This window comes from Belonocnema kinseyi, chromosome 6 (assembly GCF_010883055.1).
Source record: "Belonocnema kinseyi isolate 2016_QV_RU_SX_M_011 chromosome 6, B_treatae_v1, whole genome shotgun sequence".
Lineage (NCBI taxonomy): Eukaryota > Metazoa > Arthropoda > Insecta > Hymenoptera > Cynipidae > Belonocnema > Belonocnema kinseyi.
In genome coordinates this window covers 143,716,297-143,732,065 of record NC_046662.1, presented here as the reverse complement: position 1 = coordinate 143,732,065, position 15,769 = coordinate 143,716,297, and the positions used below count along the sequence as shown (strand labels likewise).

Here is a 15,769-nt window from a genome sequence, read left to right as displayed (position 1 = left end):
GCCTGGACACATTCAACCTCAAGATTAGTGCAGCGGACTGTAAAACATCCCGTAAAAGTGCATCTCTGGGGTTGTTTCTCGAAACATGGGTTTGGGAGATTGAACCTACATATACGGAACTCATTTTTTGTAACGTGGTAACAAGATGAGCATTGAAAGCAAACTGAATGTTAAATCAAAAAGCATGAAAGAGGGAGCTCTTCTTAATATTTTGACACCAAAATCATGTCGATACACCTTACCGACTGCGAGTAAAGCCACCCACGCTTTAACTTGACAGACTGTATGATCGTATTCTTATTTCAATTTCGGAAAGGATATTTTAAAGCCTTCCGACCATTTAAACGAGCTTCTTGGACCTTTAAAAATATCTACCTGAGTGCCTGCGGACAATTTCTCTGAGCTTCTTTGACCTAAAGAATTTTTAGTATATACTCAAAGATTCTTTTCGGTAGGGCAGCTATACTAAGATGTTGCAACTTTGTACACAAAGTTTAAAGTACTGGGACTTAATTCATAAACAACATGGAAATTGCGGACTCATTCACCTGTACCGGTTTTGAGAAAATCGGCTCTAAAGTTTGCATTTGAGTATATTTTCAGGAAAAGTAGTGCAATGTACCAGTTTCTTTCTTCATAAAATTCAGATACCATAAATGTAGGTTATTTTTGATCACGAAAATTTTATTATTTTTTTAAATATTTTTTATTGGTCACTATTCTATAAATAGAGTCTAATTTATTGTTGTATTATTATTTATTGGATTTAAATATTGTTTCTAAACAATCTTACTAGGCATATATAGTTAAAATTTTGTAATCAAGACAAGCGCGTAATTTCACTGGGAGCGGGTGCCCTTCTAGAAAATAGCACCCGCTCCTGGCCAAATCGCCGTAACATTTTAGATGTTACCACGTCACACAACCATGATATAGGTGATTGCAGTCTACAGTGGACTCAATGCGACGATCCGGGAAAAGCCTGGTGCACCCTTGTGGACACGTAGTGCTCGTAGCCCTTCTAGAAATAATTGATTGAGATCAATAAGAAATAATAGAACTAAAATCTCAATCTTTCCGAATCGTGTTTCTTAATTGTGCCAACACGATTGACAACGATTGAGCATTTTTCATTTCCAATTGTTTCTAATCGGGTACTTGAAATTTAGCATCTGATCGCAGCCCTTTCATCTGGCGGGAATGATTTAAAAAAAGTTATTTACATTTTTTGAATATTATAAATCTTAAACCGTATATATTGCGAAAGAAAGTAAATGAACATTTTTAAATATTTCTTAATAGATAAAAGTGGTTTGCGATGAAAATGTGCTAATATTATTATATGTTAAAAATATAAAATAAAATATACGAAAAAAAGTTGATTTTATATTAGTGAAAGAAGCAAAATTGTTATTTTTATCATGTGCTCTTTAATTTTTTATTGTAGTGAAAATCTTATAAATGGTTATAAGTTTAAAATCGGATGAGATTAATAAAAAGTAAATGAATATTTAAAAAGCGTGTATCTTCAGAAAAGCGATTGAAGTATTATTTTATTATTTAAAAAATGCTAGGCTTTATTAATTGAATAGAGTTAAACAATTAAAAAGTACTATTTGAGATAAAAGATTTTTGTTATTAGAAAAAAGTCTCAATTTTTAATTCTTCGCCATTATTAACACATAAATCTATCTTATAGTAAAAAAAACTTTTTATTATTTCAGCTTTCCAAATTTTAGTTTATTGAAATGTAAGTACTCAAAATGATGGAATAGCTTCTTTCTAAATTGAACAGTAAATTAAAATCAATTTTAATAATAACTAAATCGAAAAAAAATTGGAATCATTTCCTGTTTTGAAAAATTTACACCAGTCAATAAAACACAACGCTTAAATTCTAAAAACTAAACCTTATTTATATAAAGTATTTAAGACTAAAATGTAAATTAAACAATTCGAAGTGGAAGTTTCATGAACGCTGAACATTTTTAATATATAATTAAAACATTTAAACCAGCGATTTTGAGTACGTTCAGTAATGTATGTAAAAATGACAAGCCTTTTAGATACTTTTTCTAAATAAAGCACTCAAAATTGTACAATATGAATTCAGAAGCCTTTAACTTTGGTTAATTTAAAAGTATGCCATCATTTTAAACTCAAAGTTTTAAAAAATGGGAAAATTTAAAATTCAACTCTTATTCTTTGATATACTAAAATGTTGAAAAACTTCAATACTGTTATATTCGAGTTTATTAAATTATGAGATAGACAAGTAGATATAAAGACCAAAAACAAATTTTTTCAGGCTAAAGGAATGAAAATTTAAACAAAATTATAGAATTATGTGGGCATTAATCTCAATGTTTCAGGAAGGAGAGAATATAAAAAATGTCTGTGTTTAAATTAAAAAATAGTTAAATCTGTAGCAGTTTTTGTAAAGTAAATCTACAAGTTCATTTCTCTAAATTATTATTAAATTTTAAAACTTTTAATTACACAAAGCCTTCTGAACAATCTAATATCATAGAATAACAAATGTCAAACCTTTAAAATTCAAAGATTTTAAGATTACGCATATGCCAAACAAATTATATGAAATATTCAAAATTTAATATTTTAAATATTTAAAACTAAAAACAGGAAACTTAAAAAGGATTGGATAAGTTACTCTACTAAAAATTTAAAAAATTTAATGAGTTACCTACAATTTATTTTTTCCGAGTTTCAAAAAAAGTTTTTCTTCTGTTAGAAACAAATATATGGATAAATTCGTAGGAAATAAGCAAATTATTATTTTCTTTGGGTGTAAACTGATTTAAAATTACATACAAAAATTAGTGGTCCAATTGATTTTCAGAATCCAAGGTGGCGCCCGCTTAGATTACAAAATAATTAATTTTTCTATTTTTCAAGGAAAGCCCTCTGAAACTTGACAAGACGAGCTAATTTATTTAAGAAAAGTAAATTTATTTTCAGAAACTGCAGTAGAGCGTGACAGTTGAAATTTAAAAAAAAAATCAAGGTCGTGATTTAAACTAAAATTGTAAATTCAGCGAATATTTGCACATTTATTATAAAGCTTCACTTTGATTGAGAGTATTTGGCAACAGTATCTTTTAATAACCGCTGTGAATGCCTTATATAGTCTTTAATATGAAGTTCTTTAAAGAAAAAGAGGCACAATTGATGGAAATATAATGTTTATTAGTCACCGAGGATTTATTAACTTCGAGACTTGGACGGATACATGTGGCTGTCCTCATGTTTAACTTATTAAGTTTGAGAGGCTTCTGTTAAAAAATAGTGAAAGTAATCTTCTTTCTTAAATTCCATTCAACTTCTATCTTGGAATTTTCAAAATTGTAGGTATCAAAGACCTTTTCTTCGAAACTATTAAAAATATTATTTCTTGTTTTTTTTTGGTACTTCAATTTTAAAACTCAAAAGATTTCCATCTTTATTATACTCTACTTCGCTTTTGGTTTTGAAAGAAGGCTGCGGTCCTCGGTTTATAGCAGAATTTGACGAAAACTCAGAAACTTCAATGGATTTTCAATTTTTCCGAATGTTAATCATATGTGAAACTTCTAGAAGTGTGTGCTAGGGGTAAATACTAACCGATTTGTCTAATTTGTCCTAGAGAACATACTATTTTCGCAATGTACTCCAACACTTAAAAATCATTTTTAGGAAGGGAAATATATATTAGGACTCATAAAAAGTAAAATTTAAGGCTGCGAACATCCAAGAACATTACATGTTAATATATTTTACATGTTTTTTTTTAAAATTATGTTGCAAGTTTAGATGATTTATTATGCAATTACGATTTTATAGCAGAATTTAACACGATATAGCCAGGTGCCTAATTGAGTCCACATCTCTTCTTCCCGGTTAGGTGTGTGTGTGTGTGTGTGTGTGTCACTGGATTCGCCACAAATATAACCATATATTATAATTATGATTTTTAGAAGCCTTTAGAACTGGCTAAGGAAAACATTGTTTTGGCATGCAGCAGACATTCCTTGTATGGATACATCTTTTGTGTACGAAGTCTGCTGAACATACTTGATCTAAGGTAAGTTGTCTTGTAAATGTGATTATTAAATGCACAGTGCACTAAATAACTTGCACTCTCCTTTTTTATTCATAATGTGTCCCCGAATGGTTTACATGACTTCCATGCCTTACAATCTTTCCGCCTACATATTTTTATATAATCGTATCCTAAAATAACTTGCAGCAAAGATATTATTTTTTTAACTTGTTCTGCGGTCAACTCGGTTTTTTCGTCATCATCCACGGACTAATTCAAGTGCCAGATGAGATGAGGATTTTATAAATTAATTAAATACGATGTTTGAAATTATTTGCGATGATATTGCAGGTACAAAATTAGCAGCATGGTGTAATTTTGAATTCGTCTTTTACCGCTGTTATCCTTACACAGCGACCGCGAGCGTTAGAGGTGACAACAGTCATGTCTGGATGCTTTCTTATAGTTACCATCTGCTACTCCATAGGATTTTTGTCGCTTTCTTCCTGTTCGTAAAAAAGTTTCTTATAATGCGACAGGTATTTAAGAAAATCGCCTTCTGAGCTGTTGCCAGCGCACTACTGACTCCTAAATGTTCAAGATACTCAGTGCATCTTACGTGCTCATTGCCTGTAGTCGAAACTACAATAGGATGAACATCCCGATATAAGATGTAATCTTCGTTTTCCAAAACAAACATTGAAATGTATCGTCGCTTTGAAACATTACGCGGCAATCTTCAATATTGTTCTCAATCGATTTGTTATTTCCATAGAATCGGCACCGGTCCACCACGTCTAAATGTAACACATGTTTAAGATAATTTACGGCGCTGACAATCCCGTACAGAATCGCAATGTCGAATCCTTCCGTTTCTGGAAAGAGCGCGCCCTTTCCCAATCAAATATTGGATTCAAAGCCGAGCAGTGAAGATCCGCTTTACAAGTGGTGTTGTAAAGCGCAATATCTCGCTTGCTGTTAAAATAATATCGTAACGTTATAACTTGTGAATTAATAGTTTCTTGACATTCGCCATTTCTACGTGAACGGTTCGGTTAAACCTTTCAAGCTCGGTGTTAGACCGTTTGATAATATTTATATGACTCGCTCTTAGCCATGTCCTCCATTTAATTCTCGAACTCGTTGTCTAGCTTGTAACAGAAATGTTACTGCAAATTAGGCTCGTGGCGACCCCGCACGTGAAGGGTGCTGGGCCGCAACCGAGCCATGGCGGAACCACCCGAGGGGTCCCGAAGCGGCAGGCAACGCGTTTTCCGTCGTCGGACTGGTCAGTCTTGGCTCATTCGCTCAGCCGAGAACTAAATAGTTAAAAGTGAGTGCTCTCGTTCCCCTCGGTCCGACTCATGGAGTTGGACGGCTGCTCCACAACGTCCCGAGGCCGCACAGCTCCTGCCTTCACCTTCTTCTGTGCTGCCTCTTAGTGGGCTACTACGAAAAACAACGCCGCGGATTGGTCACCCGCGCCCGCACTGTAAGTGGTAAATAAACTGCTCATTACTTTTACCCCGCGTCTCTTATTTCGAGTTCAACCTTTTTCCTCAGCGTCGACCTCCTACTCCCCTCTCTGGTGAGCTTCCCCGCTTTACCTGGCGCCCAACAAAAAAAGTCACAATCCTTATCCTCTCAAAAGATAAAACCTGCCGAGAAAAAGGGAGTACATTAACAGGAAAATTCAAAACATACTGAACATTAAGAAAACAAAAATCAACCATGAAAGGAAAACTACCATTGACGTTTGGGGACTAGACATACACATAGAAAACCAAACCGTACAGGAACTCGACAGAGAACTTTAAAAACACTTCAGGTATACCCCCCCCCCACAGGGGAGGAGGGGTGTAACAGAATTGTCACCAGAAATATGGACTTGGGGCGGTCCTGCAGGAAAGGCTTGCCTGACTGCATCCAAGTCAAGGCGTAACCCCCTAAGGCGCCCCGAATAGTGGAACGTCGTGCTTGCCGCCGACAAAGCCGGTCGGCACTCAGTCTGTTGTCGTCTATCGTTAAGTCAGAGTGTTCCGGTGTTAACCAGTGATTGACTACCGCCAGTGCCCGATGCGGGAAGGGATTACCTGCCTTCCAGCGAATCTTTTTCAGCGAGCCAGTGTGCCGTCCTCGACGAAGTGCTCCAGTAGCCCGCGGACGTCGCCCACTCTACCCAACCGCCTCCAAGGGTCTTTCGCCCGTTATCGAGAACTTGGTGGTTATCTCCACGAGCCACCGGTTTTCCGCCGACGCGATAAGTGGCAATAAATGTTGCTTTCATTCTTTTAAAATTTCAAGCCTTCATTTATTGTGTTCTCACCTTTCTCGACGTTTCGACCTCCCCCCCCCCACCTCCTCGATTTAACCTCCGTAATACCTGACGCCCAACCCAAAATCCTACACATTTCCCTTTCAAGTCCTAAGCACACCGAGAAAAAAGAGAAACAATTGGACATTAGAAAATTTACCCTCTAACTGTAATTTTTTATGTGCGAATTTTTACTTTTCGTTGATGTTCATGATTTTTATGTGAAAATGTTGATGACGATTTATTCATGAAGGGACTACTGATTTATACTGATTCACATACTTTGTGATATAGTGATGGATTGATTTACATGTACTATATATCGACATGTGTTGCATACTATGATAATTGTGTGCCCTTTACTTAGTTGACATTATGCCACGTGTTTCTTTCTTTTTCAAATTGAGGCTAAAACGGAAATTGATAAGAGAGAATGTCGCCTTCGAAATGATAAATTTGATCCAGGACTTAAAAGGCTTATAATGGGATAGGGTCGAAAATACAATGCAAAATTTGGAATAATTATGATGTTATCGGGAAACTCAAATTCTTCCCCTTTGAAACATATTATTGAAATTACAAGTAAGCAAGGTCGATCCAACCTGAAAGGAATGGTAGCATGTATTTCGTTTCTTTTGATTAATTATTCGATTCGTCCGGCTCGGCGTATCTTGAAAACAAAGGGTCGGCGAGAAAATGTAAACATATTTTCGAATTCTCGAACCGTTATATGATCAATTAAAATCTTAATTGATATTTCCCGAGATGAATTGAAATTTTAAATTAAGAAACCAAATCAGACTTTTATACAGAGTAGCTCATCAATACAAATTAAAACTAAATTAAACTCAGGTCGGGTACAGTCAAAAATAAAATGACTAACCCAACTAAGAAACAAAACGACCAAACGAACAATCGGAAGGCGCAGCTGCACTTTCAATCCAAAATAATAATCTAAATATTGTCGCGACGAAACCAACAATTAGAAATATGGTTTCGATCACACCCCGAAATTTGGAAACAATCCGAAAAGCGGTCAATAGATCGATAGGTCGCAGTAGAGGTCTCGCCAGAAAAATATAGAAACCCCAACGAGAAGCATACTAGCCAAGGACAGAATAACTCCACCAACAACTACAGACCTAACGCAAAATCGAAACAGAACCTTTGACCCCATCGACGATACACTCTTTTGGGATCACGAAGATCTACCAAACCTAGACGGATCATACTCCAGAAATAAAATAGGACCAGAAATAAACAACGAAACATTTCAATATGATTCATTCCTTGAGAATAATACACGGTTTATTTGCGAAACTGATGAACTTTTAAAAAGCGTAGGATTCAACGAATTTATAAATCAACAAAACGAAAGATTCTTTAAAGAAAAAGGAAAAAGGTTGAACAATGTGGAGATTAGACTAGACCTGCCGGCAAATAGCTCATTCGAACACAGAAATAGAATAATCGAACCAAACGTCAGGAAAAATAGAAATGAATCTCGGAGCAGTAATTCCTTCCAATTTAATTTAAAAGAAAATTCACAAGAACCTTGTCAACCCCTATACAATAATATTTATAACCGTAGTAGATTGAGAAATAATAATTTAAAATTACAAAACTCCGATGACAGTGAACCTTCAGAGGACAGAAACAAATCAAATCAAAACAGATCATGTAGACTTCCGACAACAATTAACAGGTCAAACAGACGTTCTAGAATTCACATAAATTACCCAGACACAGACTATGAATCAGACAATCAATTAAATAATGGAACGATTCCAACCACGTATTTTTCTTTCGGCATGAAATTAGGAAATTATTCACAAACTTGTACCCTAGAAAAAGCCGCGAATGGGAATTGCGTAGAGCTTACGAAAACCTTAGAATAGAATATAAAATATAAATAAAAAGGAACTATTTTGATACTTTTGAAGAATTAGAAGATTTAGGCAAAGAATGGGAAACTGAGCTAGCCAAGTCGAAAGTTAAAGGGCAAGTTTTACAAATAACATAACCAAAAATTGAGGAAAAAAACGAACGAAAGCTTAACAATAGAAACGGGGATAAAAATAATTTGGATAATAATAAAGATTCAAGGGAAAATAAAAATTGTGAAAAGGATAACCAGAACGGGAATCAATATAATCAGAGTAAAAAACCATATAGAAATCGATTTCCATTTTCTCGATTCGGATTTCCATTTCTCCCTTTCCCAAATCAATGCCAATAAAATTATAGACCTAATTTCAGACCTAGATTCCCACCGGGTTTCCAATCAAATTTTCAACCCGAATTTCAAACAAATTTCCAACCTAGATTCTAAAACAATCGATCGAGATACTCATTAAATCCTCTAACCAAATTCTACCACACTTCAACCAAATGACATTAGATTCAATCCAAGGTCAAAGTAACCCCATGATTGAATTCCCAACAGAAAATGCTCAACATAATTCAGAAAATTATAATAAACAAAATTCCCAAAAACAAAACTACGGGAATAAAAACCAAAACTCGGTTACTAATTCTAAAAAGGGCTTACAAGATAAAACCAGTTCAAACTCGAATAGAAAACAATAAGATAAAACAAACGAGAAGGAAAATACAAGTAATTCAAATTGTTATCATTGCGGTCTAGTAGGTCATTTTAAAAGAGAATGCCCACACAACAATTACAACCAGGGAAACCGTAAGGGCGGGTATTAAAACTAAAAACAATACAACTTAATACCGAAACGCCAGAAGCATTAAATTCGTACAAAAAGGAAACGACGGAGATACGTTTTCATTTGATGACAAAATTCGAAAGTAAATTATTTCGAATTTTAGTTGATACAGGTGCCACACATTCGTACGCTAGCAAGGAATTGCTAGAAAAAATTCATAATTTCAGATATTCAATTTTCAAACCCGTCTCTTGAAAATTAATGGTTACGAACGGTGAAACGGTTGACATAATTGGGCAAGTGGTAATCCCAATTAAAATCAATAAACGCACAAACCTCGTTATGTTCAGGTTAGTTCCAAAGTTAAACTCCCTACGCATTTCAGGTACGGATATTATGAAAACCCTACGGATAACCGTCGATTATGATTCAGAAACTTGGTGGCTACCAGGGAGTCCTCCCACCCGCTACCACATGGAAACGTACCCAAACGCACTACCTACCCCCATGAACGAAATTAAAACGGAAACTAAACCTGGCACCATATTAGAAAAAGAGAATAGAGAAGTTAGAAACGAGCGAATTAGGAATAAAGAACTAAGTAAAAGTATTCTTTTCTTAAAACCTTGCGGGACTTACCAAAAATGATGAATCTCCATAAAACTCTGTACTGAGTTAGCCCCATAAGTTCACCGAGTACGTCTTGGGATAGCCTCTTGAGGAACTTTGTTAGCGCATTGTGGTTTCTGATAATTCACTTGCAGGTACTTGTATCAGAAGTTGTGAAACATATCCGGACCTGCAGCTTTACAGGTAATTGCCCTCTTCAAAACCGTTGAAACGTCGGAAGCTGTGATGTTATTTAGCTCCATTTCAGACTTATTGCTTGTTTTTTCCTTTTTCTAGTTAGAGCCACGCAGTCTCCAAATTTCTTCTGTTATTTTTTTCCCAATCAACCAAACAAGTATGCCTGAAATTTTCTTGGCCTTTGGGAGTCCATAATCTTATCTAAAATTGCTAGTGTCAATGTCTCAATATATCGAGGGTGCACGATTTTATGAAAATGGTGTGTCAGCTTTCTCTACCTTCTTATTATTATTTTATTATTATTTTTTATCATTTTTAATTTTTTTATCTGAGAAGTTATCTCCAGAAGCTACGATCATGGTTTTGTAGCCGCGGACGACCTTACAGGGTAGACGGTACAGTTGGAGTTAAAGGTTTCACCTCTGTATAGTTTTTTAGAGCTACCAATCTTCGTAGAATGTTCTGAGGATCTGGCTCACGATGGACTGAGCCTGACGCTAACAAGCCAGGATTTTGTTGAGTTGATTAAGAAATTAGGTGCTCATATATTCAAGGCAGTCAATTATAAGAACTACAATATGGACTTTGTAGCCTTAATATAGCCTGCTCAGCTCTAAAAGACGTGCTTGATATTCCGTTTGTTTTTCTTCCTCCTTTGTCTGGATATTTCCATCGGCTGGTGCTGAGAATTCAGTCACGTAAATTATCGTGGTCTTCAGACCTTGGAGTAAAATATTAGGCTTTGTAGCACTGATACGTTGAGTGGTTGAGAATGAGAAATTCCAGTCGATCTTACATTGATCATTGAGAACATGTCAAAGTGTTTCTGGCTCGTGCTAGGATACTTGGCCGTTGGTTTCGCTCACAGGTACATTCATTATGCGCTCGCGGTAAACTAACGTGTCTATAACGTAGTCTTGACAGGCAAGAAGAAATTCCTCAGTCTCCGATCTCAATCCAGCTGACTGAGAAACATGTTGGAAGACCCATCGAGCATTTCTTTTTATAGCTTTCATTCATGGCTCTTCTCTACGTACAATACTATAGAATTTATCATGAAGCGGCTTGTGAGCATGTTGCCTTAGTAGAAGCCAATGTTCTGCTTCATGCACACGCCTTTTAAGCACCAAAGGTGTTCGTAATTCTAGGCCATGTGTAGTATCCCTGGAACTAAATGGGTTACCAAGCTCCTCTGCGGCTCTATCTGCGGCAAGGTATAGAAACGCCGCAGTATTTAAGACAGCATGTTTTTGTGCGAGTTGCATAACAGAACTTCAGTTGCTTATAACTGAGAAGATTATAGCTAGAACCGTTCTTCGATTAAAACACTCCAAGTTTAGCAAACCTCTATCCCCTTTATCTAGAGAGAGTTATATACGAGGTACGGAAGATTCATCTTTCTTATACAGTTTAGTTTCCAAGCCAACGACTGACAACAACGATGCGAAATGAGTTCAACAATACTGCCTTTGTGAATTAAATGTAGTTAATTTAGAGCTTACAATTCTTCTATGATTTGTGCGTACATTACATGAACGATCCCAGTCGAGAAGATTACGACCGGTAGGAGTGTGGTTGGTAGGAGTTGGCCCGTCAGAATTGTCCTGTCCCAGTAAATGAGATGTCATTCGTTCTCTAGTAGTTTAACTGGACTATTTTTGTAGCAAGGCTCAAATCTCTCTAGTAAGCTAGTGTTCAGGAAAATTTTTTGGTGAATTATCCCAGCGACTTAATTATATCTGTGCGTGTGTTCTTCAGAGGTAAGTATTGTAAAGGAATCAGTTATGTGCTTGATGTTCTCATGCGGATCTCCAAAAAGGCGGCATCTGTCAATCATTGCCGCCAGACTGAGTATGTGGTTCTTGCGATTCCACGTCTTAATTACCCTGTCATTAATGACAATGACAAATCTTTCCGTCTCCAGAAAGAGTTCTCCCCACTTTATCGGAAGTTTGAAGCATCACTATTCACGGAAACAAGATCTTATGTTTGGGTGTGTTGTTTGTGCAGCGGTTTACCCTGCCATTGAGCTGCAAATTTTAAGGGTAATATACAGATCAACTCTGAACATTTAATCCTAGAGCGAGATGTGAATTCTATTTTTGAAATACTTGCGCAATTGCATAAACTGAGAGTCACACAATCGACGAACATCTATGACCCCTTTGCCCCAAGCTTGCTTGACAAAAATAATTTCTCCACAGCTGTCCTCTCATGGTGCACTTGGTGTTTAGATATTTGTAGGCGAATAATTCGGTTGAGTCTCTCGAGATCAGTCATGAACCAGGAGACCAAACCAAAGGAGCATGTAGAAATTTTCTAATTGTAGAGTAGAGCGGACCACTTGCCTGCAATGTGCCAAGGTACCTGTACGATTCTTCATTAGTTATCGCATCAATAAGAGTGCGTACATCCAGCATCAGTCGAGTGTTTACCTCTACATTGCACAAATGCAGCTTTCTGAATTTGCTAAAGCCCAGAGACACCATTATGTCATAGGAGAACTAGAGTATTGAGGCAAGCGCCTATTGGTAGGCATTGTTGCCAGCATCGGAAGCTGTTGAGCCGTAAGATACTTACAGAGGGGCGCGAAGCAAGAGAGTGTTCAGTAATTACTAGGACTACCAGCTTCTACCTTTTTGAAAGTCATATCCGTCACGCCCGCAATCATAAAATGGGTCAAGTGATCTGCGTTCTCCAAGATGTTTGAAAGGGCTCCAGCAAGGACGGGGTGCAGAGCCTCCAGGTATTTCTACTAGAAGCTATGCATCGCATCCACACCGTTGACTTGATCTATGAGTACCCCAGATGCTAGACCAATATCTGGTCATTTTCTGGGCCTTGAGTGGTTCACAATAATTTTAATATTTTCTTCGTCACCTGCACATCCGCGATGGAAACTTTTTCGTCTGCCGATAAAGAAAAGCCCATGTGTCCCTTTTTAAGATAATCACTTCGTCCTGGTTCGTAGATATTCGTGAACTGATGCTATGTGGGCGAAGTATCTCCTCCACATGGCGAGTCAGTCTCTGAGACCGATTGCCTTTTCGAAATTGGTACAACCGTCCCACTTTTGCTCTTATTTGACTAATCTCGCCGTGAAAACTAAACTTTAATGAAGGGTCCGATAACTACAGCAAGTTCATATCTGGCTGCAAGAATAGAGGTAGTATCTCGGTGTTCAAGCTGACAACTAACGGCAGAAGATCATTTTTTTACTCTAAATTTTGTCAGACCGTTCCCCATAGAAAGTTCTTGATATGCGAATTCTATGATAGCATCAGTTATGCACAACATGAAACGCAGGCTTTCCTCATTGAGCTCCTTAATAAGTTGACCAGGAGCAGTGGCAGGCTTCGGCGGCTGAAAGCCTAGACGACTACACAGCACGAGACAGTCGCCAAGCTATATGCCCAAATCCGGCTCCCGTTCGTTTATAGCGTCTCGGTGTAACGGGCATATAAACATCCTCTTCCACCGTTGGTGCACCTGTTACTGGATATTAAAACCCATGATTCTATCCGCGGTCCTTCTGATCCTTTTTTTGGCATGAGTACCCTGAATTTGTTGGTGGAGTGCAGTTTTAGCCTTATATCTTATTGGGTTAATGGTTCTTCTAGGCAAAAGGTTGTCGTCTAATATTTGATGCCTTCATTTTTTAAGGTTGTCTTTAGTCACTGTTTCGTAATCCAGATCCAGATTGGTCTCGTTTTCCGCAATGCGTCACAAAATTTTCTTGAGCTTGCGTTGCAAGCTACGCTCCTGGGGTTGGAAGTAAATTGAAGTTGACGTAATTACGAAGATATTATGCTACCGCTTTTTTTAATTTTATAATTTTCAGCAACTTTGGCATGGAGTTAAAATATGGCATTTCTTAAGAAAATTGCAATTTTTCCAAAATTATGTTTCCTTAAGAAAACAAGCAATTAGTTTCACCTTCATTGGACATACAATCGTAAGTCTTGCCTTAATTGGCTGGGCAATCGTTAGTCTTGCCTTAACTGGCTGGACGATTCAAAATCATGCCTTAACTGGCTGGGCGATACAAAGTCTTGCCTTTATTGGCTGGGCAATTCAAAGTCTTTCCTTGATTGTCTGGGCAATCTAAAGTCTTTCCTTGATTGGCTGGGCAGTCTAAAGTCTTTCCTTGATTGGCTGGAAAATATTAAGTACTTCCTTGCGTAGCTGGACAATCCCAAGTCTTGCCTTAACTGAATGGGCAATCGTAAGTCTTGCCTTGACTGACTGGGCGATTCAAAGTCTTGCCTTGACTGACTGGGCGATTCAAAGTCTTGCCTTGACTGGCTGGGCGGTACAAAGTCTTGCCTTTATTGGCTGGGAAATCTAAAGGCTTGCCATAATTGGCTGGGCAATCCAAAGTCTTGCCTTAATTGGCTGGAAAATATTAAGTACTTTCTTGCTTAGCTGGACAATCCCAAGTCCAGCCTTAAGTGGCTGAAAAATATTGAGTCTTGCCTTAGTAAGCTGGAAAATCCTAAGTAAATTTACAATATTAAATGAATCATAATAGTAAATATTTTTTTTAAAGCCCTGACTGTTTTCCATATTCGCTCTTCTAGGAGTTATAACAAAAAACTGAGCCAATCGAATAGGAACCCCCGAAAAACCCTCAGATAACATTTTCAAGGGACAGTGGCATACCATCTCGGCGTTAATGGGTTAATACGCTAAATTGAAAAATTTCATTTCAAGGTTAGCCCACTTGTAGTGTGGAAATCAATTATTTCACGAAATGTAAACGAATAAATTCGCTGCTCCCAGGGTTAGGTGGGTTGGCCTGCTTATAATTTAGTAGGGGTGATTTTTGGGTTTAAGTGGATTAGTAGGTAGGTGGGTTAACCCACTTGTGACATGGAACTTCATTATGCTAAGAAAAATATGCGACTAAACATATTGTTCCCAGAGTCAGGTGGGTTAGCATGCTTGTGGCTTGTTAGGGGTGGTTTCTACACCTAGGAAGCGGTTTCCGTAGAAATGAAAAGAAACGGGTTCCATATTTTTTATTGTTTTATCAATGAGCAAAGTTTGGTTCCAAACGACTGTACGCTTTTTTGTTGGTATTTCGTGCGGGATCCTTTGTTCTTTTTTAAAGCCATAAATTGTGGCCGCCACATTGGATCTTTAAGGGTTATAACAAAAAACTGACAGCGGCAATAGAAAGGGCACCCTCGAAAACCCCTGAGGTAATATTTTGAAGAAAAAATATCGTTCTGTCAGCAATAGAGAATGCGTTGTATAAATCTGAACACCTCAGCGTTAATAGGTTAACGCGCAACAATAAAAAATTTCAAATTACAACATTTTGGTGAAAAATAAAAATCTCCTAATAAATCCAAGTAGGTTTGAAAAGGGAAGATTGGTACTTTCAAATTCCATATTAGCTTTGTGGTAGACATTTTTCTTGTACAGTTACATAACCTCAAAAACATCGAAAAAACGCGTTTTTTGCACTTTTAAGTTAGGATACCTTGAAAACCTGAGGTACAGGAGTAATTTTGAGATTGGATTTGGATTCAGCGCATTAAAATCCTTCGGAAATATTTGATCTGCTTTCTGGCTTTTGACTTTTGTCAAATTTTGTCGGCCTGTGTTATTATTCCAATGGAAAGCTGTGCAGAATTTTGATTGATGAAAGCATAATTTTCAGCAAAGTCAAGCAAAATTAAGTACTCTCCTTCTTTAAGTATAACTTTAAAGTGCTTCAGAAACAAACCTTGTTGTTTCGCATAAAATGCGCGCGGTTTCAGGTTTTTAAGTTTAGTGCAGAGTGCTTCTACGAAAGCATCAGCGTCTGCCACCACATATTTTACTGTCTTTCGGCAAATCAGGAAACACTATTTGCTGGTTTTCCGTTAGAAACCTCAGGTCAATTGCTCTTGCATGTTTCTCATAACGGAAAGGATTTGCACATCT

General features: G+C 37.0%; 1 protein-coding gene across 12 annotated transcripts in view; it reads left to right on the top strand.

The window, feature by feature from the left end:
- LOC117174281 (thyroid adenoma-associated protein) overlaps positions 1–15,769 on the top strand; it is a 398,068-nt gene that overhangs the window by 116,332 nt on the left and 265,967 nt on the right. For all 12 annotated transcript variants that reach the window (XR_004467285.1, XM_033363218.1, XM_033363210.1 and 9 more), the window contains one exon: positions 3,975–4,081. Coding sequence is in view for 11 of the 12 variants with exons in the window: in XM_033363218.1 (XP_033219109.1) it covers positions 3,975–4,081 (107 nt within the window). In the remaining variant the exon portion in view is untranslated. The remainder of the gene's footprint in view (positions 1–3,974; positions 4,082–15,769) is intronic.